At 28.7% G+C, this 27,927-nt stretch overlaps 1 protein-coding gene across 2 annotated transcripts; it reads right to left on the reverse strand.

Annotated features, from left to right (window-relative positions):
* On the reverse strand, positions 1-27,404 carry LOC119670973 (venom dipeptidyl peptidase 4-like). Of its 2 annotated transcripts, XM_038081436.1 has the most exons (12): positions 27,197-27,404; positions 21,399-22,055; positions 3,582-3,830; positions 3,380-3,505; positions 2,678-3,328; positions 2,271-2,616; positions 2,096-2,209; positions 1,814-2,034; positions 1,474-1,643; positions 1,250-1,410; positions 992-1,197; positions 1-762 (listed from the first exon to the last, which is right to left on the reverse strand). In XM_038081436.1, the coding sequence occupies exons 1-12, from the start codon at positions 27,242-27,244 to the stop codon at positions 649-651; spliced, it is 3,063 nt and encodes a 1,020-aa protein (XP_037937364.1). In that variant the 5' UTR covers positions 27,245-27,404; the 3' UTR covers positions 1-648. The 2 variants fall into 2 exon arrangements, with proteins under 2 accessions (XP_037937364.1, XP_037937365.1); XM_038081437.1 differs by lacking the exon at positions 21,399-22,055.
* Positions 27,405-27,927: the final 523 nt, after the last annotated feature.

Consider the following 27,927-nt stretch of genomic DNA (forward strand, 5'->3'; position numbering starts at 1 on the left):
AACAGTGCTTACTACGATTTTAATTGTAATTAAGTCTCTATTTTGTTTTGAAAAATCGAATTTCGGCAGATTTTCTACGATAAATCAAAATGCAAAATTTGGCACAATTTTTGTATTTAAGCTTAACTAACCCGCTACATCTATGTGGAAGCATCTATGAATGTTTCGGTTTCTTGACTTACTCTAATAATTGTAAATAATCATTTGTTTTGCTTTAGCTGACTTCGTACTGAAGTAATAATACGTTTTAAAAAATAATTCAATTAAGTATACTAGACGCAATATGAAACTACAGAATATCAACTCGAAACATATTTTCGATACCGTTTATCAAGTATCATTAATATGATAATTTTTATTTGATATAGATTTTTGATTTTGATTTTAGTTTTCTTTAAAATTAATTTTAACTATTTTAAATGCTACAATATATAAAAACGTTCTATTATTGTTTTAAAGTTCCTGGGTTTGGACCTGCATACGCTAAAAAGCTAAATTCTTTATAATTTTTGATTTCAACATATTACAAATAATTGATCACGCCTACATTTTAGATAATCGGATAAAGTACTCAAGTACAATACGTTTTTATTTTTGATAAAGCGTAGTTGTTTTTGGTGAATGTTGCTTTCTCTGTCTAAATAATTACTATTTGGAGCCATTCATATTTTTATTGTCAAAGCAATCGCCGAAGAATCGATCCAATGAGTGGTATAAGTGTGGACGTACGCCTGATAAGCCATGATCTTCATCTGGATAACTCTATCAAAAAAAAAAAAAAAATTAAATCATGATTTTAATTAAATGATTTATATAAATGATTCATAATCTCTAAAATATATTACATAATAAGTATAGCCAACTTTTTTTTAAATAATCATGACAGTCAGGTTTCTACTATATTTGTGTACTGGCAATGAATACTTATGTATTAATGTCGTGTTAGTTGGCCACACCTGTTATATAAAATATGTTTTTTGAAATTACTTACAATTTGTTTAAATAATATATCATAACGTTCTAGATTTTTGGCTAAAATCATTGCTTGTTGATAATGTACATTATCATCTAAGGTACCATGGACTAATAGGAATTTTTTCCCTCTTAGTTTCTGAGCACGTGTGCTTAACCTAGCGTTCATATAACCAGCTTCATTTGTATTAGGTAATCTCATATAACGTTCCGTATATATAGAATCTGGAAATCAAATTATAATATTATGAATAAATTTCATATAAGGGGAACATACCATAGTACGCCCAATCTGTAACAGGTGCAATCGATGCAGCGCATCTGAAAGCAAGACTATCATCGTTCGCTAGTGCCATAGCAGCAGCGTAACCACCGTAACTCCAACCCCAAATACCAGTATGATTAGCATCAATAAAAGAATATTTAGCTTGCAATTTTCTGAAACAATAAGTAATATAGATAACAAAAAAACAGAAAACAAAAATGCATGTGTGGACATACTTAGTTACATCAATTTGATCCGTAATTTCAACAGTACCTAGCTTCTGGTAAATGGAATGCAATAATTTATCGCCACGAAGATTTGTGCCACGTCCATCTATTTTTACATAAATCACAGAATGACTTGATGATAAATAAGTACCCCAATCTAAAATCCATTTATTAACGACCTAAACAAAGTTATTAATAAATTGCTGTTTTTTTAAAAAACTTTTATTTTCTTAAATTTAGTATAAAAATAAATTAAAAGCTATAAAATCATTAATCTCTAACGTTATATTTATAATTTAAATTTTAATTTTTTTATTTATAAATGCGATTGTCTTTTTGTTATATTTACCGAATGTGAATCAGGACCTCCATATACATCTACAAGCATCGGGTATTTTGTTTTACCACTACGGTCCAAATTTGGTGGCAACTGCATTAAAGCCTTAGCAGTAAAACCACTCGCTATTGGTATTGTATCAATTATAACGGTTGGAATTGCAACTGACTTTAATTTGGAACGTAATGACTCATTGTTCTCCCAGTCAATGACTTTTTTTAACGTCACTTGAGCTGTAAGTACAATATTAAGATATATATATAAAATATTTTACGTTTATCTAGCTCTTCTTACAATTTGAATATGTCCATTCATAAATGGCAGTCATTGGTATTCCTGGTCCCAGAGAACTAATAACTATTTGATGATCAGTGCTGAAATCAGCTGAGTAATAATTTTGCTCGACATCTAAATATTGTCAATTGAAATTCTTATAACCGATAATTTTACTTAAATTATGTAAACTTACCACCCGAAGTATGTAATTTACAAGTTAAACACTTTGGAGTATGACCAGTTGTTGCTCGAATGTAGTATACATGAAGTATTTCTGAGTTTTGCTCAGTGTTTGCGGTATAGAAAATGATATCGTTTGTGGTATCCCAATGTAGTATTGATTGGACAGTATATTTGCCCTTCGTTAATATATCGGGACTGCTTTTTGAAATTGTTGCTGATAGTATGCAAAGGTGTCGGAAATAGCCGTCATCGTCCTGCCCCTGTGGTAATATAACAGCAATACGCGTGCCATCTTTGTTCTTAAACGGGGTAGAAAACAGATCAACCCAGCCAGTTTTTGATTCCATATCATATACCTATGCAGATATAATATAAAACACATAAATATTATATAAGCAATTGCAAACATTTAAATACCTCAAGACGTTTTCTTCCTGCAACAACTTGCAGATAAGCTAGGTTCTGTATACGATTCATCCAAACAGATAAAACATTATTATTGTCTAACCAGTCGACCACAGTTATGATATAATCGGTTTCTGTGTTCAAAGCACTGGGTACAGGAACTGGATCCAAAAACTCTGAACCTTTTACAGCACTTTCCAGGTCTGCGGTGAAGAGACTTACACGTGGATTTGATGAACCCGCTTTCGGATATGCAACTAGGCGATTAAAAGGATATTGATAACGCAAATCGCCAGCCTCTCCGTAGTAAGGGAAATTAATGGTATGGGTGGGAGAGTCGTCGAATTTGATAAAGGCAATTTTTGTACCATTTGGATTAAACCATGTGGCCACATTGGAATTGAAAACTTCCTCTTCATAAACCCAGTCGGGTACACCATTCAATATTGCAAAGTTGTCATCGCTTGTTATTGTAATTTCGTCAGCAAATGGATTCGGTTTGTAGTAAAGATTGCGTTCGAAATTTATCACAAGTCCATTGCCGACTGGAGCCCACTGAGCCATTATAAGTGATCTCTGTTCACCTTTAATTTTGAGTGGATTCATTGCACGGGAAGTAATGTTATATATATCGTACTCAGCCTCAAAACTATATCGGAAATTCTGTAAAATAAAATAGTTTTTTTACTATGTCTGTTTTAATAATAGTCGTACCTTTCTATAATTCTTAGCGAGCAGTAAGAACTGCCCGTCGGCCGATTTTTCAAATAAAACGTACTGCGATCCATTCAGTAACAACACTTCTCGGTTTTTTGTTTTCACGTCATACTCTACAATCGACTATAAAAATAAAAATTTGTTCACATGAGTGCTTTAGTATAATTAAATATTTTTAGTTTTCAGTTAGTTCACTTACATGCTCCTCTTTATATATAAGATTAGAACCTGACCAACTACCATTAAAGCGTTTTGGTGCGAGGCGGCCAGTTAACACATCCTCCAACTTTATTCCGTTTTCTTCGGGCTTGGGTTGATTATTGTCGAAGTCACCACCTCTTACGATGAAGTATATTGCGGTTCCCAAAAGGGCAATAATAACAATACCAAATATTATTCCTAGTATTAAGCGAAGTCTGCGTGTTTTCATTTGAGAATAAATATTATTCTGAAAATGTGAAGAAAATATTTTTAATTTTTCATGAAAGCATAAGTGGTAATTGTGATTGAAGTGTTATATATAAAGTATTATAAAATCTCTTAAAGAATGGAGTTAAAGTTTGCTGCTTTTTGCGAACACAAGATTTTTAAATATTGATGGTATGTTAAAATGCATAATGCTTATAAATAAATTTTGTTATAAATATATATATATATATAGGTATGATTAAAAAAATTACAAGTTTAAAATATTTAAAAAAATTTATAACTTTGCTTTTTAAACTTTGAAAAAGCTTAAATAGCTTTAATAATTGTTTTTTATAGAAAAGAAAATTTTATTTACTTATGTCATTACCAAATTATTTTTTAATCCATTTTAATTGTGCAGATAATAATCCTGAACTTGTCTAATTGAATTTTACTTCTTCTGTCGAATACACTGCACTCACAAAAACAAAATTAGCTTTTTAGAGCGAAAAATATATGAATAATTAATTTAAAAATTCAAGAATTATTTATGAATTTATTATGCTCGTAAATTTGGAAGACATAAATCACAATGGGTCTGTCAAAAGCAGAGAAAACCAAACTCTTATATTGCCGACCAAGCTTTCAAATAAAATACACGACGCAAGCATTAACCTAGTGGTCTGTTAAAAACTTGGAGAAGAACATGTACTTCACCCCTGAACAGCAAATGATTTGATGAAATTATCAAGGTCCTATGTTTAATTGGAGTAAATTGAAGAATAAAGAAGACAATCGTGTATTCAGTAAATATTTCTATATTTTTCCATTTCCATGATCTAAGAATGGTTATGATTTACAATCGTTTATGCTGTTTAGAAAAATATAGATTATACTCGTATTCAACATTGATTGCTTTGCACAGGGTACAGTAAATAATTCCAGAAATATCTATCAGTGCATACAGCACTATTTTCATCATTATTAAGCACTGTTTTTCAATTGATAAGAATAATTTCACGATATTTGGTAATCATTAAACGTAAAAAGGTTTAATGACTTTTTACAATGTAATTAATATGACTAAGGCTTATAGGACAAAAAGGTTTATAAGAATTGCTCATATTCGCTGTCTGATATTTTAATATTTCATTTTAAAAGCTATATATTAAGCAACATCCCAACTGAGCAACATTATTTGCAAAAATACATTTAAAATGATAGGATAAAGATTGTATTAATTTTGACAAAATTAAATTTTGTTTTATTGTCCGTTTGTTTTGAATCAAGTTCAGATCTTAGTGGAATTGAAATATTTCGCTGCAATATAATATATAAATAACTAAATTTAATATATAAACAATTCCGATTTTCCTGGCACGCAATTTGACAATATATCTCACATTACTTGGGTCTGTTTTTATTAATAAATGTACTTTGAGGCGAAAACATATTTAATACTATACATACAATACTTTTTTAAGTTATAAAATAGAAACATTAATATTGTTTAACTGATTTCATTTCGTAGATAGAATTTTAAAATTGATGTTCAATATAAATATTTTACTTAAAAAATTATTAAATAAAATATTCTAGACATAAATAAATATTCCCTTTACATTATTATGAAGAAATGGTATATGAAGATTATCAAGATGAAACGCAGTGAAGGAGAGAGATATAATAGGCCATATAATATATTTTCTTGAACAGACCGATAAGATGAAGATGACAAGATGAATAATAAGTTTTATATTGTTAATTCCGTTAATTGTCCGTTAATTTTGAATCAAGTTCTGGTCTTGGTCGAATTGAAATCTTTCATTGCAATGTAATATATAAATAGGGCACAATAGACTTTAAGGTCGCAGTGCATATATGTTATCAACATAATAATAATAATATATAAATAACGAAACTCAACATATGTGGAATTTGAATTTCCCGGGAGTGTGATTTATATAATGTGTCAATATAGTGTAAATTTAGATATTTCGGGCTTCAAAATTGAAAAATCTCAATCTATTGTTATCACACTTCGTTTGTTTCATATATGTAAAAATTACATATGCTTATTGGTGATGTTTGACTGCAATTCGAACTCAGATTTTTTTTGTTCATGGGTCAATTTTTGATAAGGATATGGATTTTTACTTCCTTTTAAGTTTTGATTATAATAAAAGCGTAACTAAGAATAAAAAAAATTTAAACTATAAAATCATTAATGAATTCTTGTAATCAATTTCCTATAAAATTAGCTACTTTTTCGTTATCATTCACATTAACTATCTCAAAAAGAGTAAAATATTCATTGGCGAATATCATTCAGAGCTGATGAAAAGATTTAATATTCGTTTGAAGCAAAAACAAATCAAAAAGAAATGCTTTTAATATATATTACTACCAACATTTCTCTTTAAGGTTTACAAGTCCAATGGGCATTATAACTCCTGTCGAGTTCTTTACTCCACCGCTAAAGTGAAAAGATTCCGCGAACATCTGCTGTCTCTGGTGCATAGAGACAGCATATTGTGCCCGTCGGCACAATCTTCCACCCGATATTCTGCACGCAGTAGAAGTTTCCACCAAGTTTCCCCAAACTCTTTTCCACAGGCCTCCCCAAATCACTCTTAATTTCGACGAAATGGTTCGCTTCTCCACTCAGTTCTGCTGTACAATCGCCAATATCGCAATCAACTTCACAGAGTATACTTCTAAATAGTCCCAGTTTTTAGGTAATACCCATGATATTCCATAATTAATGTTCACTAAGTGATTATCCCTAACTTAGATAAATTTGTAATCACAAAAACTATGTTTCTTTTACCTTTCCCTCTGATTCTGGGAATGGGGTTGCAGCTGCGCCCACCTCATCCATAAAGGAATGATTTTAGTAGTTTCAAGTCTTACACTGTGGCTTTGATACTATCCACTAACTGCAAATAAAAAATCGCTTTAAGGTTTTATATATACCACGTATGCCTAACATTTATCTACAGATACAAAGTTTGATATAACACCGTTTTAGTCTGTGTGACGAATGGGTTTTAGCTAAAGTTTCAGAGTTTAATAATATTGTTTAAGGAAATAAGATCAAAGTTTTCTTTTTTGAAACCCTGTTTCTTCGTAAAGAAGTAATAACAAAACATAACTCGTGTGCAATCGTTACGGTAAAAAATCTATAGATGGGGCTACGAATTGCTACGCCCTCTAGCATATTTTCTAAATTTAGCTCTCCACGACTAGTTCCTATTTCTTTACTCTTTTAGTGTTAAAGAAATGGGTCTATTTTAAGTATTTTGTGGAAACCTATTATTTGGAAGGAGTAAAAAAATTGGAACATAATTGTTCGTATTAGCGAGAGTGTGATGTATATATAAAATTATATCCGATTACTATTATCTGGTTTAGGGAATGTATGAGTTTTTATTTAAGTATGAATGTGTGTGAATGTTTTAATTAAAAATGTCGGCACGATCTCCCAAACAAGAAACTTCAACAGTTGCAAAAAGTGAATTGTTAATGTGAATCTTATTTACAAATTCAGATGCGTCACGCGTCGTTCAGCGGGTCTTTACGCATGTGTAATAACTTTTGCTGCAACGGCGTTGAATAATTAAACAACTCCAGTGGAATGAGACAACGTGCAGCGCTAGTGCAATGAAGTCTACGTCGAGGTCTGCATGAAAGGTAGTGAGCTTCGATTCAAGTCAGCATGTGCGGTAATAGAAATATTATGTGAAAGTTAACAATTACGTAATAACAAGTCGAAATAAAGCAACAAAAAAAAAAAAATTAAATACTAAAAATATTTGAATGGTTAAATTTAATTTGTAATTTAAACAATCGTTCAACATTCAATAGCGTGACTTGTGCCATTTTGTTTAATTAAGTAAAATTAATTTTATTTAATGAAAAAATTATATATAATATGTAGATGATAATAATATATATATTTTTCAACGATTTTGTTATGAAAAAATATTTAATTTTCAAGGCCAAATTCTGAAAAATAGATTAAATCACACATAAAAATTACGACACTTTTTGCGACTGTAGTTCGAATTCCAAATATTCGTAAATAATGGATAAAAATAATTGTCGATTCTGTACTGAGAATACTACTAAAATGCGATTTTGGTATTTTTATTATCTCGTTTTGTCAATTCATTGCTAATAAAAATAAATAAAAATAAATAAAAATTGAGTGAAGTCTGGAGATAGATTTGTTGGTCTCGTTTGCGAAAAAGTAACTTCAATTGCAACAGATAAGCGGATAAAAATTCTGTTTGATCAGCAAATCCGGAACGCGTTAGATTCTGTTGAAAATTTATCATTTCCAGATGGCTTTAAACTATAAAACAAGTAAAAAGTAATTTTTAAAAATCACCAAAGAATTTGCGCAAAAATAAATTCTTTAATGATTATTTCGAACACGTTTGGTGCTCGTATGCACAGAATACGAATGTTTCGAGTGAGGAAGCATCGCACCTTCTGGAATTTTAAAGTCAGAACCTCAAACGGCTATGCTTTTCAACAAAAAGTACTGCGAAATAAAAAGTTAAAGATTTTTATTCTAATAAAATTCTTTTAAAACGGAAAACTTAAACTAAACTGAAATTAAGTTAGCTGATACTGTTATCATAGCACTTTAATTAGTTTCAAAAGGTTTGACTATTTTAAAAAACATTTTCCGTATATAATAATAGAATAAAAAATAAAGAAATGTTAAAGAAAAAGTAAAACTGTAAAATTATTACTAAAAATATTTAAAATTAGTATACTAATTAATAAATAATTAATAATATAATTATTATTATTAAAGTTTTGACGTGAAATCGCCCAACAGTCGATACTACAGCCAGAAGAGTCCTGTTGTACCAATTTCACTATTGATTACACAAAGCCCTTTAAAGCTTTGTGAACAAAGTCCAAAACTAAATCTAGAGAATAGCTCTTAATCTGTTCTGGTGACAGAAAATCCTTATAAAACAAATTTCGCCTGTGCGTTATTAAAGCTGGCCAGTCACAAAGAATATGCGTAGTAGTTTTCTCATCTTCGAGTCATAATCTGTATATCTGTATGATATATCAGGTCATAATGACCTGTAATGAAACCCGTTATCAATCTTAAATTACATTTTAAAAATTCTAGAATGTTTTTGTAGGAGTACGGTTTTATCAGTGCTTTACTTTGTCTGAGCCCTTTAAAGTTTTCCTAGTACACCAGCTGGCTCAGTTAAACTCACAAAACGGTTAAGAGCCTGTGAAAGCAATTTTTGATCCAGTTCTGGCTAACTTATCAACTTGTATAATTACTCTTTTTCATTATCCAGATATTTACTTCGTAAGGATTTCAGTAAATTAAAAATATGTTTCTTATTAAAAATGTATAATGCATTCATAACGAATATCCATACGTAAACATAAAGTTCTTCGATTCATTTCGGGAGCGATTCAGCCTTAAATCCTCACTAGCTACGTGAGTGTATATTTCAATGAGTGTATGTTTCACTGATTGTTTGGTTAAGTTTATTATTATGGATATTCAAAAAACAGAATGGTGTAGTTATCTATAGATAACTTTATAAATCCTTTTTGTGAAAAAACTAACTTAGTCTGTATAAATATTAAAGGCATCGATATATTTTACAATCTCTTTTAGTCTGGCGAAAATCTCTCGTTTCTTATAGCAAAGTAAATACTACGACACGATTTAAGAATATGGATGAGTACTTGTGTTTACCTACAAATATCGCAACTGTAAAAAGTAAAACTAAATAGAAGCATAAAGAGTTAATTAATTAGTGATTAATCTAAGTTCACCTGCGAACATACTGAAAAAATTGTAAAATCATTGTTTTGGTGTCAAATCATGTCAGCATATAAAAGAATATATATGATATAGTCGATATTTTAAGTACAGTCTGATAAGTAGGGAGCTTCCAAAAAGGCTTGAATGTTGTAAATTGATATTAGCAATTTTCTATTTATTTATTTCAGACAACTCTGATCGTCAACTAGAGGGATGACTATCCGAATATATAATAATGGTGACACTTCTATATAGTATGTACGCCTGTTTAAAAAAGTGTAGGATACTATTGATATTATTGATTATTGATAAATTGATATTAATTTTTGTTAATAATTTTTTTATTAATTTTTATTTTTACAATTATCTGATTAAAAATGGTACATGTATTATTATACAAATTTTGGTTTTATGATTATTTTAGTGAAACTCTATAATAGTAAAAACTAAGAAGGAACGTTTTCCGATCAATTTTATTTGTTGTAAAAAGTATTTCTTAGTATCGCAAACAATAATTCTTTTGTTCCACGAAATAAAGATACAATAGTTCGACGTGATAAAATGCATACTCTTTGAACTTATAGAAATTAATAATAATACTAGTAAGCAACTATTAAAACGGAAATCCATTTGGTTTTTATTTAAATATTTTTTAGTATTTAATTTTTTAATTAGTAAGTTTTTTAAATTTCTTTTTAATTTGTTTTTGAAGTGTATTCACGGTAGAGTTCATGAATTGGAGCAGTAAGTGTGACTAATAAAAATAATGCAAAAGTTTCCATTCAGATAGTACAATAATTTCATATTTATTTTCAAATTATCGTACAAGTTTTTTTGCAGATAGTAGCTATGTTTAGTTATTCGGAGAGAATATTCTAGATAAGAAAATTATTGTTAGGATTCCATAAGATTTGCAATCCTATAAAATGTTTAGCTTAACATTTTTACTTTCACTATGCTCTAAGGTTAAGTTAGACCATAAATCCAAAGAATACATAGGTTGTAGATAGCTAATATTCTAAGAAACTGATATCGAGGTTTCATCTACTCGTGTACTTATTTCCAATCTATTTAAGAGTATAATAAACGCTCATTCTTTGAGAGAGTCTTCCAGAAGCCAGACTATAAATTTTAAGAATTAAATTAATGTTTTTAAAAAAAGTTTTAAATACTTTGGAAATCTTAAAAGTCATTAAAATAGAAATTTATTTATTGGGGATTAGTACATGGTAAATGTAGTTTTATATCTGGCTATAAAAATAAAATGGCGCTGACAGTCTTAATATTGCAGCAGTTTTCGATAATTGAATATAAGTATTTATACAAATATAAATAAATATTTGATACTTTTTAAACTCATAGCAAACCGACTAAAATTGGTCTATTAACTCTGGAAACATAGAGTTGACTATCACTAGCAATATATTCAAGTTTTAAATGAATTTAATATTATTTTAAAGAGACTTTTTCTCAAAAGGTAAAGATAGGTCACTCTTTATATTTATATGCATATTAACAAATTTTCTAACAAAAATTTATCTGGGTCATTAAGCAGATCTACAAGGTTTTTTTATTATAATTTAATATAATATTTAACATATATAATATTTTGTTAATAGACAATTTTAAACAAGAAATTCCCATATATTACGATCAACATATGAAGATCTAACAAATCACGTTTAAAGAATTATTAAATTGACTACAAGTATAAAATGACGCATGATTTATCACTCATTTCCGTAAAATTAGTATTGGACTAAAATTCCCAGATGAATTTTTATTTACCCATAATCCAGAGACATTTTTATTGCACACGTTTTCTCACGTATTAGTGACTACTATATGAACCACTATTAGCTAAGCAGTAGAACTATAATAGATGTTGATTTTTAATCAAATATAATACTAAAATTAAGGTTATAATAGACAATAAACTTAACTTTTTCACGTCAACTCGTACATAAATTCATCGACAAAAATAATATTCGAAAATTCGAATTTTCTTTGCAAAGTTTTTGAGTTCATTGGATATACTACCGTTACATATTTTGGATCCAACAATTGCATTATTAGTTTTTTATTAATGTTGTTTCTTAAGATTCAAAAACAATGTAAAAATGATAGTTCCATTTAGCGTGAAGAACAAAAAGTTTATCTACAGCCAGATAATCCAGACCAGTATATAGCAAAGCTGTGAACTTTACTATCCAGAAGCTGTAAGTTGCTCAAAGTCAGGCTCTCCTAAGAACCTTTAAAGTGCCTTGGTACATTCGCACAAATGACATGCTAAGAGACCTTAGAATAGGCCCGATCAAAAATTACATAAGGGACAGAGCCCTGAAGCTATTCGCGAAAACCGACAGGCTGCCCTACTTAGCACTATCTAATCTCAGAATAATTTCTAGCCGCACGGGGCAGTACGCAGATCTTAGATGAGAAGCTTTTGAAGAATACATAAATTAGTCAGTAAGAAGGGTGAGACTCTGCAGAAACCCCCCAGGCTATCAAAGAGTAAAAGTGCCCAGATGCACTAACTCGAAAAAGACTCAACATGAACGTAACAACGGCTGACGCTTTAATTAGTAAATACGTATAATTATAAATAAATAATAAATTTAAATAAAAAAATTACTGCAAGGACATTTCCCTTTTCTTTGAGTTTATTATAATCCTATTTCATAACATATGAAATAAAGCTTGCCCCTCTAATATGTAAATGATGTAAATGTAAATATTATAAAAGCAATTTAAATTATTTTTTCATTATCTTTAATAATCACTCTAAAACTCTGGAAAATTGTAAAGACATTTAAGCCGTAACCTCATGTAAATAACACGAGGTTTCATTTTTGGAAAGAAGTATCATTACATAAAATAGAAAAAATCCTTATGAAGTAAATTTTGGAACATGTGTTTGAAAATTCATAAATTTACCGCCAACAACAGCATTTAGTACTATATGAAGAAATGTGGTTCAGGTCCCAAACACCAACACTGTAAACAAATCATGGTTAAGCAAACCGAAAAGGTGGTCTGCAATTGCCAATGTGCCATCACTTCTACTTCTCTTTATGCCGGAAGAATAATAGTGCAACCTTAGGTATGTGGGTTTGTGAAGAAACATTTTCCTTCTTAGCATAGTGCAGCCCTGCTTCCAAGCGAGGTAGGAATTGGCAATATTTAAGCATGCACAAAACTTTCACGTGTGAATAGCTGTGAAATTGTCATCATGCAAGGACATTCGCAGGAGTGGAATTTTTTAAGAGAAAACTGTTACACATATTTATGGAGAAGGTGGCAAAAATATTTGAATATTTAAGTTGAAGGGTGCATAAAAGTTATTAGTTTGTTGACTATGTCAGTACGCTACATTTTCTGAGCTTTAATATTTAGTGTTGCGATTTATTGAAAATTATTTCCTCTATAAATAACTGGCGCTTCTTTAAGGAAAGTAATTTGAAGATGTCTTTGTGTTTTGGTGTGCATTTTTCAATTAAAGTATTCTGTTTCGCAGTCAACTTTCATCTGTGGATCTAACACAGTTTTACTCATCGCAATAATGCATTTTTACCACGTGGGTGTCGTTCTTGTTGAGTTATTTGCTTCCACATAATTTGGTTTCTAGGGAAATCAACATAGATTGGCATTATTGCCATTGGTAAGCAATATTGCTTCTACTTGTAATTTCTAAGCAACTTATTAAACTTTTTGTTTTCCACTTTTTTTTAATTTCTGTTTCGGTAAAGTGACTGGAGACTGAAAGGTTTATTGCACCGCTTCGATGCACTTAAGTGGGTGTTTAAGCCGGAGACTTCTACTTCTGATGACGAACTTGAATTTTTACCCATTAAAACAATTCTGTTTTAAGGCGATGTGGAACATTTGTAAAGATCTTTAAAATTTGAAAAGAATTTGTGGTGAGTAAATGATTTGGATTTAAGAAACATTAACAATTAAATAAAGGATTGCTAAATGTATCTTGTATTTGCTTGCACTAAAAATACTCTGTAAATCAAAAAAAGGTGTCAAATGTGTTAACTAACACTTAATACCAATACTTAGATAAGATGTTAATGAAAGTTTTTTGTAGGTTGCTCCCAACATACCTCTTAACAAGGGCATTAATATGTACATAATTTTAATTGAATTATAAATGTAGTTTACAGACTTGTTGTAACGAATATTATAAATTTCTAGTTTTTAAAATAATCAAAAGGTGCATGAACCAGGATATTGATTATTTTTTTTTTATATACTTTATTGAGTGCTGCATTCCGATGAACATAATAATTTATTCAGTAGCGGCTTTAAACAAATCGTGGATGTCGGCGATTCAGCTCTGTCAAATATTTTTTAATTTCAAAAGATTAAATATACTGAATGTTTAATTAATACTGAAATATTGCAAAATAAAAAATAATAAATTTTACAGAGGCATCTAAACTTATTTTTTTTGTTATAATATAATTTGAATATTGGTGTAAAATAGTACCTTTATTCTTTTTGGTTGTTATTACTTCACAAAACAACAATTAACAATCAAAAAGTTTCCACTTCCTATTCTCAAATAAGTTTAAGGCTCAACAAAATAGCATTTCCATAAAGACAAAAATTCCTTCGTCATTAAATTCAAAATCCGCGATGCCACTACCAAAATTGTCACATCTGAGGCAGTGAAATACCGTAAGTGACTATCGAATTTGCATCCATAAGGTATGATAAGGTCTTTATTTTTTAAAAAACGATGAAACTATGACACGAATTACTAATTCTAATTGTTACAGATACATGAGTACCATTTTTTTGGGTACTCATGTGGTACTCATTTTGTGAAATTGAAGGTATGGAAGTGACCAGAAGTCCTGTTTTGACTTTGTTGCAATAGAAATATTTCGGATTATTTCGGATTTCACGTTATGATGATATGAATCCTTTACCGAGATCATTTGATTTATCACTACTGTTGTTTACGCTTTAAAAACAAACATCCGTAAAATTACAGTTGAATAATGGTCAATTATTTGCCGTCAGGTCATCTAAAATTATGCCGTAACTAGTACTGTAAGATATCCCGTTAAAAACATTTGAATAATGTTGGAGTTCACACCTTATGCCAACGAGCAAACAATATATTGAAGAAAAAATAATATGAGTAATATTCAGTTAATACAGAACTGAAGTATCGTAACGCAAATGGCGTTGTTCTCACAATTATCTTTTTTTAATTATTTAGGCACTGTACATTTGTGTTAGATAAATATTAAATTATTTTATTGTATTATTTTAAATTAATTCAGAATCGATTTCTTTTGGTGTTGCTAAATTGTTATTTTTACATGCAGGATAATTAGCGTTGTACTACACAGTGATTAGCGTGTTGCATACAAATAATTAAGGACAACCAACGAATTATGAGTGGCAAGGATATCTTGTTATTTTGGTCCAATGACGTTAAACATTAGGCATCCGCTCAGCACGTTGCCATAATCACATTAATGCTACACAAGCCATTTGCTCCTTTCAAACATGGATATGTGGTGTGCGGTGTTGGAAGGGCTAAGAAGTTAATAGAAGATAATGGTATACATGAGGTGTTAAAATCTCAAAGGAGTTGTGGTTCCTTTGTAACTGGTACGTTTAAATGAAATTAATTAGTCTCAAGTGAACAAACACAAATGACTCTACTTGGCGTGTTGAAAGAGATTAAATGAAAAAAGAAACACAAGTTAACGTTGTGAATAAAACTGATGTTGGTGGCGATACTGAGGTTTTAGCAAGCAAATAATCATCTAAATTTGTCAAATAAACTTCAATTAATTTAAAATTAAAAAGTTTTCGTAGAAAAAAGTGTATTTGAATTGCATTTTTTTCTAGTTTTCAAAGTAAGTTGTTAACTGTATAGTATTTAGCAAACATTTTGCTGTTGATTACTTTTTAGTAAAGTATAGCAAATTTAAAATTTTTACATAAAAAGTAATTATTCATAACAACAAATTGGGAATTAGGTGGATAATATAACAACAACGACTTTAAGGTTAATGTATATATAAATAAGAAATTTACAATAAAAATAAACATACTGCCTTGTGTCTTCCTTTACTCTTAATGAACATAAATAAAATATAATTGTAATTATAAATATTATATGAAGAATTCGTATTAAGCTTCTCGCTCATATCATTCCCTCCAGATTACTTGAATGAAGTTTCCACATTGCGCTTGAAATCTTCTCAATTCATGCCTAAGAGGTGGTTTTAATGGGTTCAAATCTCACACTGTGGCTTCCGATGCTTTACACCTACCGGAAATTTGAATTCCATACGCTGTTATTTAATATTAATTTTTTAAATATTTTTTCAGCTGGATTTTCAAATTTGTTTTTGTTTGGCTTAAAGTTCACTTAGTATATATATTAAAATATATAAAACTATTTTTGATTATTGTGCATTACATAGGTGATATATTAAACTAATTCCGCCGAGCTTATTTAACTATCATATAATCAAAAAACGTCCCTGGGCAAACTTTCAGTCGATTACGTTAATTGCTAGGACTGTTAAAAGTGTTTATTTATAGACCCGTTGATAGACAGACAGACAGACAAATATATAAACGTAGCTAAATCGATTAGTGCTTTCATACTGATTTAAAATATTTTCGTTTATGGTATGCATTGTACCTGGCATCTCCAGATATACGTTACCAGCATATCAACATATATAATATTCCATTCATTCATATGAGTATTAAGTTATATATATACATATATATATATATGAATATAGGAAATAAAATTAAAATATTACAGAAATATTTAAGTAGCAAAATATTGATCTTATATTCTATGCTAAAAAATGAAGACAAGATAATATAATTAAATACTAACATTTTAAGTAAAACTTAGAAAAACTTGTAATTTTTTATGGTTACCGATTTAGTTATTATATCATTAAAAGTATAATGAAAACATTTATTTTAATAAATGGATGCCATAACTTTTAGTTGTCCTAGCTATGTATTTGATTAGCAACACATCCTTGCATATCCTTGTGACTTCTATGAAAATGTAGCCAATTTTTGCATCAGTAAATGATAGGAATTTATAATATTTTACACAAGTCAAAGCATATTGTGTAAGTTTTGTCATTTAATCGTTCCATAAATCAAAACTATAACATTTCTTAAACCTAATTTAATCTCAAAAACAAATTACTTCAGCTTCCAGTTTTGTGAATTTTATTAATAGAAGTTAATTAAAGAGCAAAGGACCCAATTATAAAACCATAATGCGGTTTTCAAATACGCCACTATTTCGAGAGTCCAAGTATTCAACGAAGTTTATTGTAATTAATTTGTAGAATTTAATATTCTATTAAGTACAAGATGAAATCCAAAATATTGTCTTCAGTGCACTAAAATAAATGAATTAAATTAAGAAACGAATTTCAAGTGATAAAAAGAGATTTTTTATGTATTTTGCCCTCTCCTTACGAACCCCTAAAGTGTTTTTTGTGTAGTAGTAATTTTTGAAGTTGACAGATTAATTACTTTGCTCATTACTTATTAAAATATTTTGGTTATTTTTTAAAGATTTATTCTTAAATAAGATGTCAGCACTGAAGCGATTTAAGATTATTAAAAAAGTAATATGAACTCTGTTAGAAAACTTTAAAGTGTACAATTATACATAATATATAATACAAAAACATTTGTAAATATATTTTTTTTGTTTTCAATTACGTTAATTGAAGGCATAAAGGATACTTTTCTATCCTTCTAATAAATCCTGAGCATTTGAACCGCACTTTTGAATTGAAGTTTATTTTTATATTAAGCAAGTAAATACTGGAAATAAAGCTTTTTAATTATTGTCTTTTGTGTTGATTAATTATCATTTAGAAAAGTAGAATCACAATAAGCTACACAGAATTAGTTGTGCTTATTAAAAAGTAGTTACTCTAATAACTTTAAAAGAATTCATTTTTAAAATAATCTTATAAAGCTTTTACAGGAGTACTTAACTTGAACGTTATAATCAAATTTAATCCATAGGTTATTAATTAATTGGTATAAGTTTTGCTCGAAGTACGACAACATTGCGACTCGAAGCTATATTTATTTGAAATCAATTAATAATTCAATTTTTTATAAAAAAAATATCATATATATATAGATTTATATATAGGTATATAGATTTAAAGTCATAAGATAAATTTAATATAATTTTGTTAGTTTTTTCATTAATGGACAAATTCCAAAATCTATTATTATTTTAACGGTAAATAGAGGGCTCTGCCCTATTCGTGCTTTGATTGCCAACCCCCGATAAATTTATATGTACTCCTTCATATTCAACAATATGTAGTATGTCATCTTAAAATTTTCCAGAAAATACATTCAATTTTGTGCTAGTTTTGAAGTTCTTAAAAAAAATTTGTTGTCTTTATAGAGAATCCAACTTCAAAGTTGGATTTGGAGAAATGTTCAAGTTAATAAAAAAATTTTAAAAGTTTTTTAGTGAAGCAAAAAAAAAAAAACAAAATTTACAACAATGCTTCTTAAAATACAATAGGGGTGTTTACATTGTTTTGCAAAGTCATGCAAGCTGCACGAAATGCCAAAATGCTATACTTAAACTGCAAGAGTGCGAGAACACCTCTATTGCAGAATTGCAACATCAAAATGAAACAGCTGTTTTTACAACATACCACATCCACATGGGAAGCAACAAAACAGCTGTTTTTTCTCCTTTTTTGTTTCGGTGCAAGCATATATACATAGGTTTTAGTATAGCAAGATTACAAACAATTGCAAGAAACTTTGTGCGTGTATTTTATTGTTTTCCATTGCAAGATCGCACAATCTGGGCCTTTCGTGCACCTTGCAAATTGTTTGCAAGACAAAGTGAATACCCCTAATATGTATTTGTATACATAAAGAGCATGTATGAATTGAATGAACAGTGTGGGCATGATTACGACATAAATGTACGACGGGACATACTACCTTCTTTTTTTTAAACAAAGACACATTTTAACCTTAAGATTTAAACAATCTTTATATCACACCGAACAGTGTGGGCATGATGACGACATAAATGTACGACGGGACATATTACCTTCTTTTTTTTTTAAACAGAGACACATTTTAACCTTAAGATTTAAACAATCTTTATATCAGACTTAATATATGCTGAGTCAATGGATCAGTTTCTTGTGAAAAAAATGAGATTTCTACATACGTAACGAGAATTTATTCCTAAGTGAGTTGCTACAGGCTCTTGTTATGTAGAGTGTCACGGGCACGTCAAAATCAAAATTGTTGTTGATTTCAATGGAAATTAAAAAACTGAGAGTGAAAGAAAAAAATGTCGGTCACTCAGTTAAGACGGTGTTGTATGCATGTATGTATATATTTACTTTAAAATTTAGGCACAACCAAAAATACAAAAGTAATAGTAAAAATATGAAATTGACAAACTGATGTGACACTCTATATAACATGAATTATCGTCATGGCTTGAAAGTGCCAATTTTGGCATGTCCGTGACACTCTACATAACATGGGGTTTAATCAAATTAAATTTCAATTTAAAGAGCCAAACAAATTATAAAACGATGCTAAGTAAATCTAATACTTAATTAATTTTTAATTCATTTTGATTTTAAGTACAAATCTTAGGTTTGTGGTAGAAATGTAATTGTTGCACATTTATTATATTAGTAGACATTGAAGCGAATCAATAAACCGTGAAGTGGATTATGGATATTCTCAGAACAGAAAAGAATGGTTATCTGTTGGTATAAACTTCTTTGACACAGATATTATATATATTACAGAGAAATCTTTTAATTTTATAGAGTTTTAAACGAAAAAATTATTTACGAAGCCATTCATACCTTTCTTTAAGGTTATTTTGGTTGCTGGCATAAAAATTGACTGTCCAGAGTATTAAAAAAATCTGAATCGGCTTGTTCACGTTCTCCATCTTTTACCGGAAATACGTAGCATTAAATTTATACACGAAATTATTAAAAATTGAGTAATTCTCTTCTAATTGTATCATTATACGAACCATAAAGAATATTAAAAACTTCTCTTATGAAAAGGACAAGATGCCCTAAATATATTGATGGTGACTGAAAAACGTTTGAAACAAATGCATATGTTAAAGTATTGCTTACTTTTAAGGAAATGACAATGATAATGGTTTTAAAAAATTACTATTACAAATTGAAAATGCTATAAGAAAACTAACTTCAACTAAAAACTAATATTTATAGTTCCTAGAGCGGTTGGTTAATATTTTGCTTAAAGCTTAAATTTTATGCAATGCTTGAAACAATAATATTTTTAGAATAGCTTATTATTAAATTCTGTGATTAAAACTACCATTCTCAACTCTGATAGGTAATTGAAACAGGTCTTTTTATCATCCTTTCTTACTATAATTTCTTACTATAATCTTACTTAATTAGCCTTTCTTACTGTTTAATAAATTTAACGACAAAAATCAAATACCACAACTGATGATATGATAATGAATAACAATAAAAAATATATAAAGTCATTCGTTCAATGGGTTTAAAACGAAATATTGTTTGAAAATTAATATTTTTATCTACATATTAACTAAAAAATTATTAATAATTAAAAATCACACTGTACTACAAAAATAATGTATTTTTTCCTTTTCCTGAAGTTTAATTTGGGTCTGTTATTTTCAACTTTACAACTCATATTTTTTGCTTAGACATCTGGGTCTCTAACAAAAATGAATTAATTAAAGTTTACAAATTTAAGTTTTAAAGAGTTAATAAAAAAAAGTTTATTTTAAGAGATACGACTTTCATGCTTTCATTAAACTTCCTATAAACATCCTTACCCGAATTCTCTTCTTTTCTTCTCGAAAAGGGTTTTTTGTCAAAATGATTATATTATTAAAAATGATTAAAAAAAGATTTAAAAAAATCATTTTAAGAAATATTTTAAGAATTGCTCTTCTTAACAGGAAAGAAGAGAAATTTGGAAAGGATGTTTAAGATAAAAATATTTATCTTTTTATTTCCAGCAAGGTAACACTACTTTCGTAGTGTATCTCTTAACATATCAATTTTTTATTAACCCTTTAAAACACAATTTTTTGAACATTAATCCGTTGCAGATTTGAGCTCAACAGTTCCAAATTAATAAAACACCACTGAAAATTTAAAAAAGAAAATTTATTGTCGGACAGTGTTATTAATTAATTATTAAAAATAAAAAAATTTAAGCAAGTATTGAGTTTTCAATAATAATAATCTGAGCTGATTTTTATTAATATCATTTTTATTTTATTAAATAAAATTTTTAATTGGAAAACAAGAAAATTTTTACTAAATATGAGATGTTCAAATGTGATAAATATGAGATAAGACAAATGTGATGTGATTTTTTTTAATTTTTCATTAATTTATTTAATTTTAATAAATTTTTCATATAAACTTAAGAGTATTTACTTCAATAAATCCCAGTTACATAAACTTGTGTGTTGGGATCTTTGTTAAATTCATGTGAATAAAATTTGAAAACAAAATTTATGTGAAATTCATTTTTTATTTGAATATCCTTATCAGCAATAAATGAAACTTTGTTAAAATATCAGCATGCAAATAAATTAAAGGCTAACAATGCAAAGGAAATATCCTTTTGCAATGATTGTCGGTAAATCCCTTCTAATTGATTATAGCCAAAGGACACACAAATCTTGGGCAAAACTTGGGTGTTCTTTTCTCAGAAAAGTCTTACCTTTGTTCGACTAGTGCTGAGATTCTTAGTTGACGCTTGAAGCTGATCTGGGTTTCGATAATAATTTTTATTATATTGCGGATGTAGAACATGTTCCCGAGGCGTCAAGTGGTCGTGTGTGTAATTGTGTGGTCGTTTGTGCTGTTGGAACGTTTGTGATTGAAGATGATTTGAGTGATGTTGATGAGATTGTGGCGGTGGTGTTTGCATTATTTCAATTGGATGGTCGCATTGGCAGCGTGAGCGTTGGCGTCCAATCTGAAATCTTTTACTTTTACTAATATTAGGTGGATGTGGTGGCGGCGGAGGTATGTCCACAGGCGTTATAAATGTTTTTGCGCCACTAACATTGCTATTGATGATGTTGTTGCAATTATTTGGTTTATTTTGATTTTGCCAGTAAAAGTCATCCAGTTCGGTATTGTTGTACTCATACGGTAGTGCAGTTGTGTTGCTGTTGTAAATTTGTTGTTGTTGTTGTGGAAGGGGTATATGTAGGACACAATGCTTCTGCTGTTGCTGTTGCTGCTGCTGCTGCTGCTGCTGTTGTTGATGCTGATGCTGCTGTTGTTGATGCTGATGCTGGTGCTGTTGATGCTGATACTGATGTTGGTGCTGTGGCTTAAAATGATGAAAATATTGATGTGTGGCAGGATACTGTGCTCAGCGCAATAATTGTTATTGTTGACAATGCAGCATTCCATTTGAAACAAAAAATATACATTTCGATTGTGGACTAAATGCATTTGGTATCTTTTTTTCATATAATTTATTTTACATTTATCTAAAGCTTAAGTAAGTCGTAGAATTTAAACTTTATATGCTTTTCGTTTCGAAAATATAACAAAGAAAATCATGCAGCGTTCAACTAAAATTACAAAGCAATGCATGATAACAGTGCTAACGAAAAATAATTCAGATAAAAATGTCTTTAATCAATTTTGCTTGAAAAATAATTCAGCTTTTGGTATCCATTCATATAAGTAAAAACAGTTGAACAGAAAATAGTACAAAAATAAAAATATCGAACATGTAGCAATTTTAGTTTCTCAAAGAGATTAAATTTAATAACGCATGCAATCAACATTTTACAATATCAGGACTATTAAGGATAATCATTTTACTTGCAAATTCTGGAATAAATGATATCCATTTGGTAAATTTGTATGCTGAAGTTTCATACGAGTAATTTTAAAATCATATAGAAAGAAATACACATTCCAAATAATAAATATTTTCTTCAAATACTTAAGCAAAAAAATACATATGGAGTTTTCGTTATAAAGTAAAAATAAGCCTAAAAAAATTTTATTTTTAATATTGGAATAGATCTCTTGATTAAGAAGTTTAGACGTAAGAAGTTTATAGACACTTTGATTTTCTTAATAAACTCTTTTTTTTTAAAAAAATTTTTTTTTATTTTTAATATTGGAATAGATCCCTTGATTAAGAAGTTTATACGTAAGAAGTTTATAGACACCTTTTGATTTTCTTAATAAACTCTATTTTTAAAAAAAATTGCAAAAAAAAACTATATTTATACTTTTAAGTTTTGTATTGTTGTTATTTATTTATATGTTTTATTATTAAAAATATATAAAGGTGAGCAAACTTAAAGCTGTCATTACTTAATATTCACTAATTAACATAATGATTAAGTTAATAAGGCAGATCAATTAGGATCAATTAAGTATACTAAGTATAAGTATAGGATCAATTAAGTATTATTTAAATAAAATCTATATTAAATTATTTTATTGTGTTGAATAATGATCAGTTATTAATATGGACAAAGTCTCTAAATTTTTAAATATTAATATTAAATAGTCATAGTTTAGTTAAAAAAAGAAAATAAAGGTCCCATCATTACGACATAAAAAAGAACTACTATATAAATGTCAACAATTAGTAGGCATAATCACCATTAAGATTCGCAAATAGTGAAAAATGATACGTTGCGGTTTTGGATATAAAATTAAGAACCTAGAGATCCAGTTTTGGTTTCTTATGCTAAATAGTAGGGAGTTAAAAGAAGAACCAACAACTTAAATAAAGATGGAATTGTCTTTAGCTGATTATTATATAAATATTAAAAAAGAATCAAAAATTTATAAGATATGACTGTCCACAATAAAAACACAACTACTATTCATAATCATTGAAATAAATAGCCCACAATGTAAAATCAGGACATACGCGGACATACGCGGAACATGTAAAATTACTGGGTGAACCGAATAAAACGAAACTTAAGCTGACGATATATAATATGAAGAATGCTGGATCATATAACACGTAAAGGTGAAATGGAATGAAAATCTTATATATCAAATAATTAATTAAATATGATTATCAAATATCGGTGTAAATAACTAAATATGAATTACAAATCTATATCATTGGGTTCAAAAATTCCATAATTAAAAAGACAAAGACGCATCAAATACCGTCTTAGACTGTGAAATCACTTTTAGTGTAATTTTCACTTGTATATGTATAACACTCGAGATTAATTTATAACACTCTAGATATTTACCCAGAGTAGAAAGATTGCTCTACAATTAATAGCTGTTCTGTATGGCTTGACAAATAAGGTGTGGTTTGATTCGATATATGTATGTATTAATGAAAAGTATAAATGCCTACTAACACTACTACAAACATTTTAGATGGATTTGATTTTAGATTGAAATTTTGTTTGGGCGACAAAAATTGGCAGGTCGAGAATAAATCTAAATTAAATTCAGATTTTTCTATCAAAAAGCCATAAATATCCTTACTTATGATTATGTAATTTTTTTTATAAAATATCATTAATATAAAATAAAATTTCCCATAATTAAATAATAGGGATTTACTGACATGGATCGGCTTTTGTAATGTAAATATGTAAAAAATGTAACAAATCTAAATTTAAATTATATGATTTTTAATATAGTTTAATTGAGTCTTATTTGACGTAACCAAAATTCAGTGTTATGGATTTTGTGCTAGTGTTAGTTCTAAAAATTCTATGCCATACTTCTGCTTTGTGGTCTTTAACATTATGTTTGAGAGAGATTTCAGCAAACGCCAAAATATTGAGTTGCTCATATATTTAGATAATAATATGATATTGTGTTGAACCCTATCTAAACCCTATCTCATACAGAAAGAAATTGGAGTAGCAAAAATATCAGATTATGATACCGGACACTGTAACTGAAAGTCTAATTTGAGAACATATCAAATGGAACATTTGTATACATTAAGTTTAAATAAATAAAAGATTGATGTCATCGTCCTTCAACTAATATATTCGTTAGAGGTAAATGTTGCAAAGTCCTCTTAGCGTTAAGCACAAATAAGGTTTAAATTATGATAATAATTGATATAGGTACGAAATACAATTTTTCATTTCTTAAAAAATCTGGATAATGATAATGCTAATGATTACATATGCATATAAGACATAACAATACAGTTACTCTTCAAGTGTGAACATAACAAGAGGCACAGGGCTAAAAATTTCTATGTATCCTTTTATATGTTAAAAAATAAATGACTTATTTTATTTATAACACAAATCATTTTGCAAATTTAATTTTCAACTGCGTGAATCCAACAGATTTTCAGGTGTTCCAACACACATGGCCGGTGTGGCCTTCTAAACTTATCAGTCTACTAGAAGTCTCTCTCTCATAACATAAAATTAAAAAATAAATTTCTGTGATGACCATTATTAAGGATATTTTGATATTGATAAGAGGTAGAAATGACAAGTAAACATACATACTTCTGTTTCAAAATATAAATTGAAGCATTTACTCTTATTAAAGCTAAATTAAAAATTTTTTTAATAATAATAAATTAAATTAAATTTCGGAGTAAAGTCTATAAATAGCTAACGAACGAAAGAGATGTTTTTATTTTATTAGAAATTTTATTATGTTTTTTTAAGTAAAGATTTGTATACAAAAATAAAAGACAATAGTTTAATCACAATGTTTTTCATAAAAAAAGAAATGGAAATAAAACTGAAGTCAAGTAAATTAAATTGTTTGTTTTTGCATATTTTAAATAATTTTAATAAAAATCTGATTTTTTAAAATGGAACAAATCAAAAGCAAGCAAATTGTAAAGTGACTGCTTCGTACGGAAAAATTGTCCTTCAACTTTTGACACCGTCAGATGTAGAGTACAAATATTGGTCACAAGTGATGGTGGCTTGGGTATTCGGTTTCTTTACAATGTTCCAATTTTTGTCTGAAAATCGCTAATGATAATCAAATAAATGAAATGCGGAAAGAAAACGAAACCCGGAAAATGTATCACACAAAAGGACGAATTCGTTAGCCCATTTGGCACTGCACCAAAATCTAATTCATGTGAAAATGTGGGCATATGTGATTCTTTGTAGATATTGCATCGATATGGAATGTGCATATGTAAACTGGTAATAATAATATCTTAAAGTACAAAAAAATTTTAATTTTACTGTAAACCAAAAAAAAACCTTCAAAAATAAAATGGCATTATAGCACAACGGGCTTATAGGAAGGACTATTATGAGTAAGAGGATATTAATTTGACTTTTATATACACTTAAATGTAGCAAATAATAGGATTAGGAAACCATTTGATTTCCATAATAGCACAAATAGTTTTCAATGAAGTGTAAATATTTCATAAGTGAAGGTTTTTATGGTCAGTCATATTGACTTGGAAGGATAAATAAATTTATGTAATTTATATGACAATTTGCAGTGAAATGTATTTCAGAGATAATTTAAAACTATATGGTAGTTATATTAAAATAACTTACTACAGAATATAAGGAAACAATGTATAAGAATCATAGTATATGATTTGTCAAAAAATGGCTGAGTTTTATTATATAAAAATAATGAATTTATTATATCGGATGTTTTTTTAGCTGCATGAAAACTGAAAATGATAGTACAAGACAGAAATATTGTTGGTATGAAATTAATATAGTTTAATATAGTTTCGTAAAAAGGATATAAAGTTGTTAACAAGTTGGTTTTGCAATAAATCGATTGTTAAGCGCGCTGTATACCTAGTTCCGCCATTTTTATTCTTGCTGGAAACAAACGTTGTAGATGTTTAACTGAATAATTTTTGAAAACAAAAATGCAGTCAAAATGACTTGATAACTCTCTTTATTCACCGTAACGTCAGCTCCTTTCGAAAGAAATCAGGAAGATTAATGTCTCCAGCGTGTAACCGCATCAAACAGTCAATTGTTGATGGTTTTGAATCGATAAGAGTAAAATTAGTGCAAAAATGATCAATAACTGCATGAATTGCTTGTTCACTAGGCCGATTATGTTGACCGTAAAATTGACAAAGTACCCTATAGACATCGCGAAAAAATTTATTTTATTCAAAGCAAGTTTTCACAATTTGGAAGCGCTGTTCTGATGTTAAACAATTCATAATGAATTACCAAATGTTACAGAATAGAAATGTCAGCTGGCAAACCATAGTTATCGATATCGATAGTTCTCATGAAGCTAAAAAAACACCCGATATATAAGATTTTTTAAAAATATTAAATAAATTAAAATATTTGAATAGAATTTATGAACTAAATTTTTTAACTAAAGCAAGGAAATGTTATTTTACTTATAAGCACAGTAATAAAGAAACGTTTTTAACAATTAAATATTTTCAATTTTACATGCTTCAATGTTAAAGTGCAAAACTAAAAAATTCAATTTTAACAAATTAAACTAACTCAAACGTTATTTCAAAATATTTATTATTATAAATTTTGGTTTTGTAGGGACACGTACCTGGTCAGGTTGTGCTGTCTCAGCTGCCGACATGCCATTTCCAGACATTGTTGTGACTACACAAAACGGTGATGTGTTTTTTGATTAATTTCAGATTAGTTATTAGTCCAAACAAAAAAAAATATATATTTCACAGCGAATATTATTACTATAATTTGAGGCTTAGCATAATACGACAGATTAGTTACGCCGAATAATTTTGTATAAGCAGTAGCTGAAAAGGAAGTAAGTTATAGTTTTAAATATATAATTTGTTTATAATGATTAAAGTTGCCTTTTAATCTTATTTGACCAAACGCTAATACATTTTAACCTGTTCTTCGTTGCTGAAAATTAAGTTTTTGTGAAAATGTACATCAACTCATTTTAATTAAATTGTTCAATTCACACCAAAGCAATGGCTTTATGATAGCACAATAACATTTTGCTCAGCTTTACTGCATTGTAATTATGTTTCTCTTAAGCGTTGGGCACCCCCTAAATGGGCGGTTTATGTACTTAATTTGAGTATATATTTTAATATCATTGCAGCGTGGAGTTGCCCACTTTTTGCCGTTTTCATTGCCTTGTTATCGCCACTGTTAGCTGCATTGCCAATGTCAGTGCTCTGGCAGTGAATGGTGAAACGAAGTATGTATATATGAAAATTTGACAACATGCCAAGCTTCATTAACAACCTCAATGAAACTTTATAAAACCTGGGATAAAAATGCATGTAAACACCAAAAGGA

This window comes from Teleopsis dalmanni, chromosome 1 (assembly GCF_002237135.1).
Source record: "Teleopsis dalmanni isolate 2A chromosome 1, ASM223713v2, whole genome shotgun sequence".
Taxonomy (NCBI): Eukaryota; Metazoa; Arthropoda; class Insecta; order Diptera; family Diopsidae; genus Teleopsis; species Teleopsis dalmanni.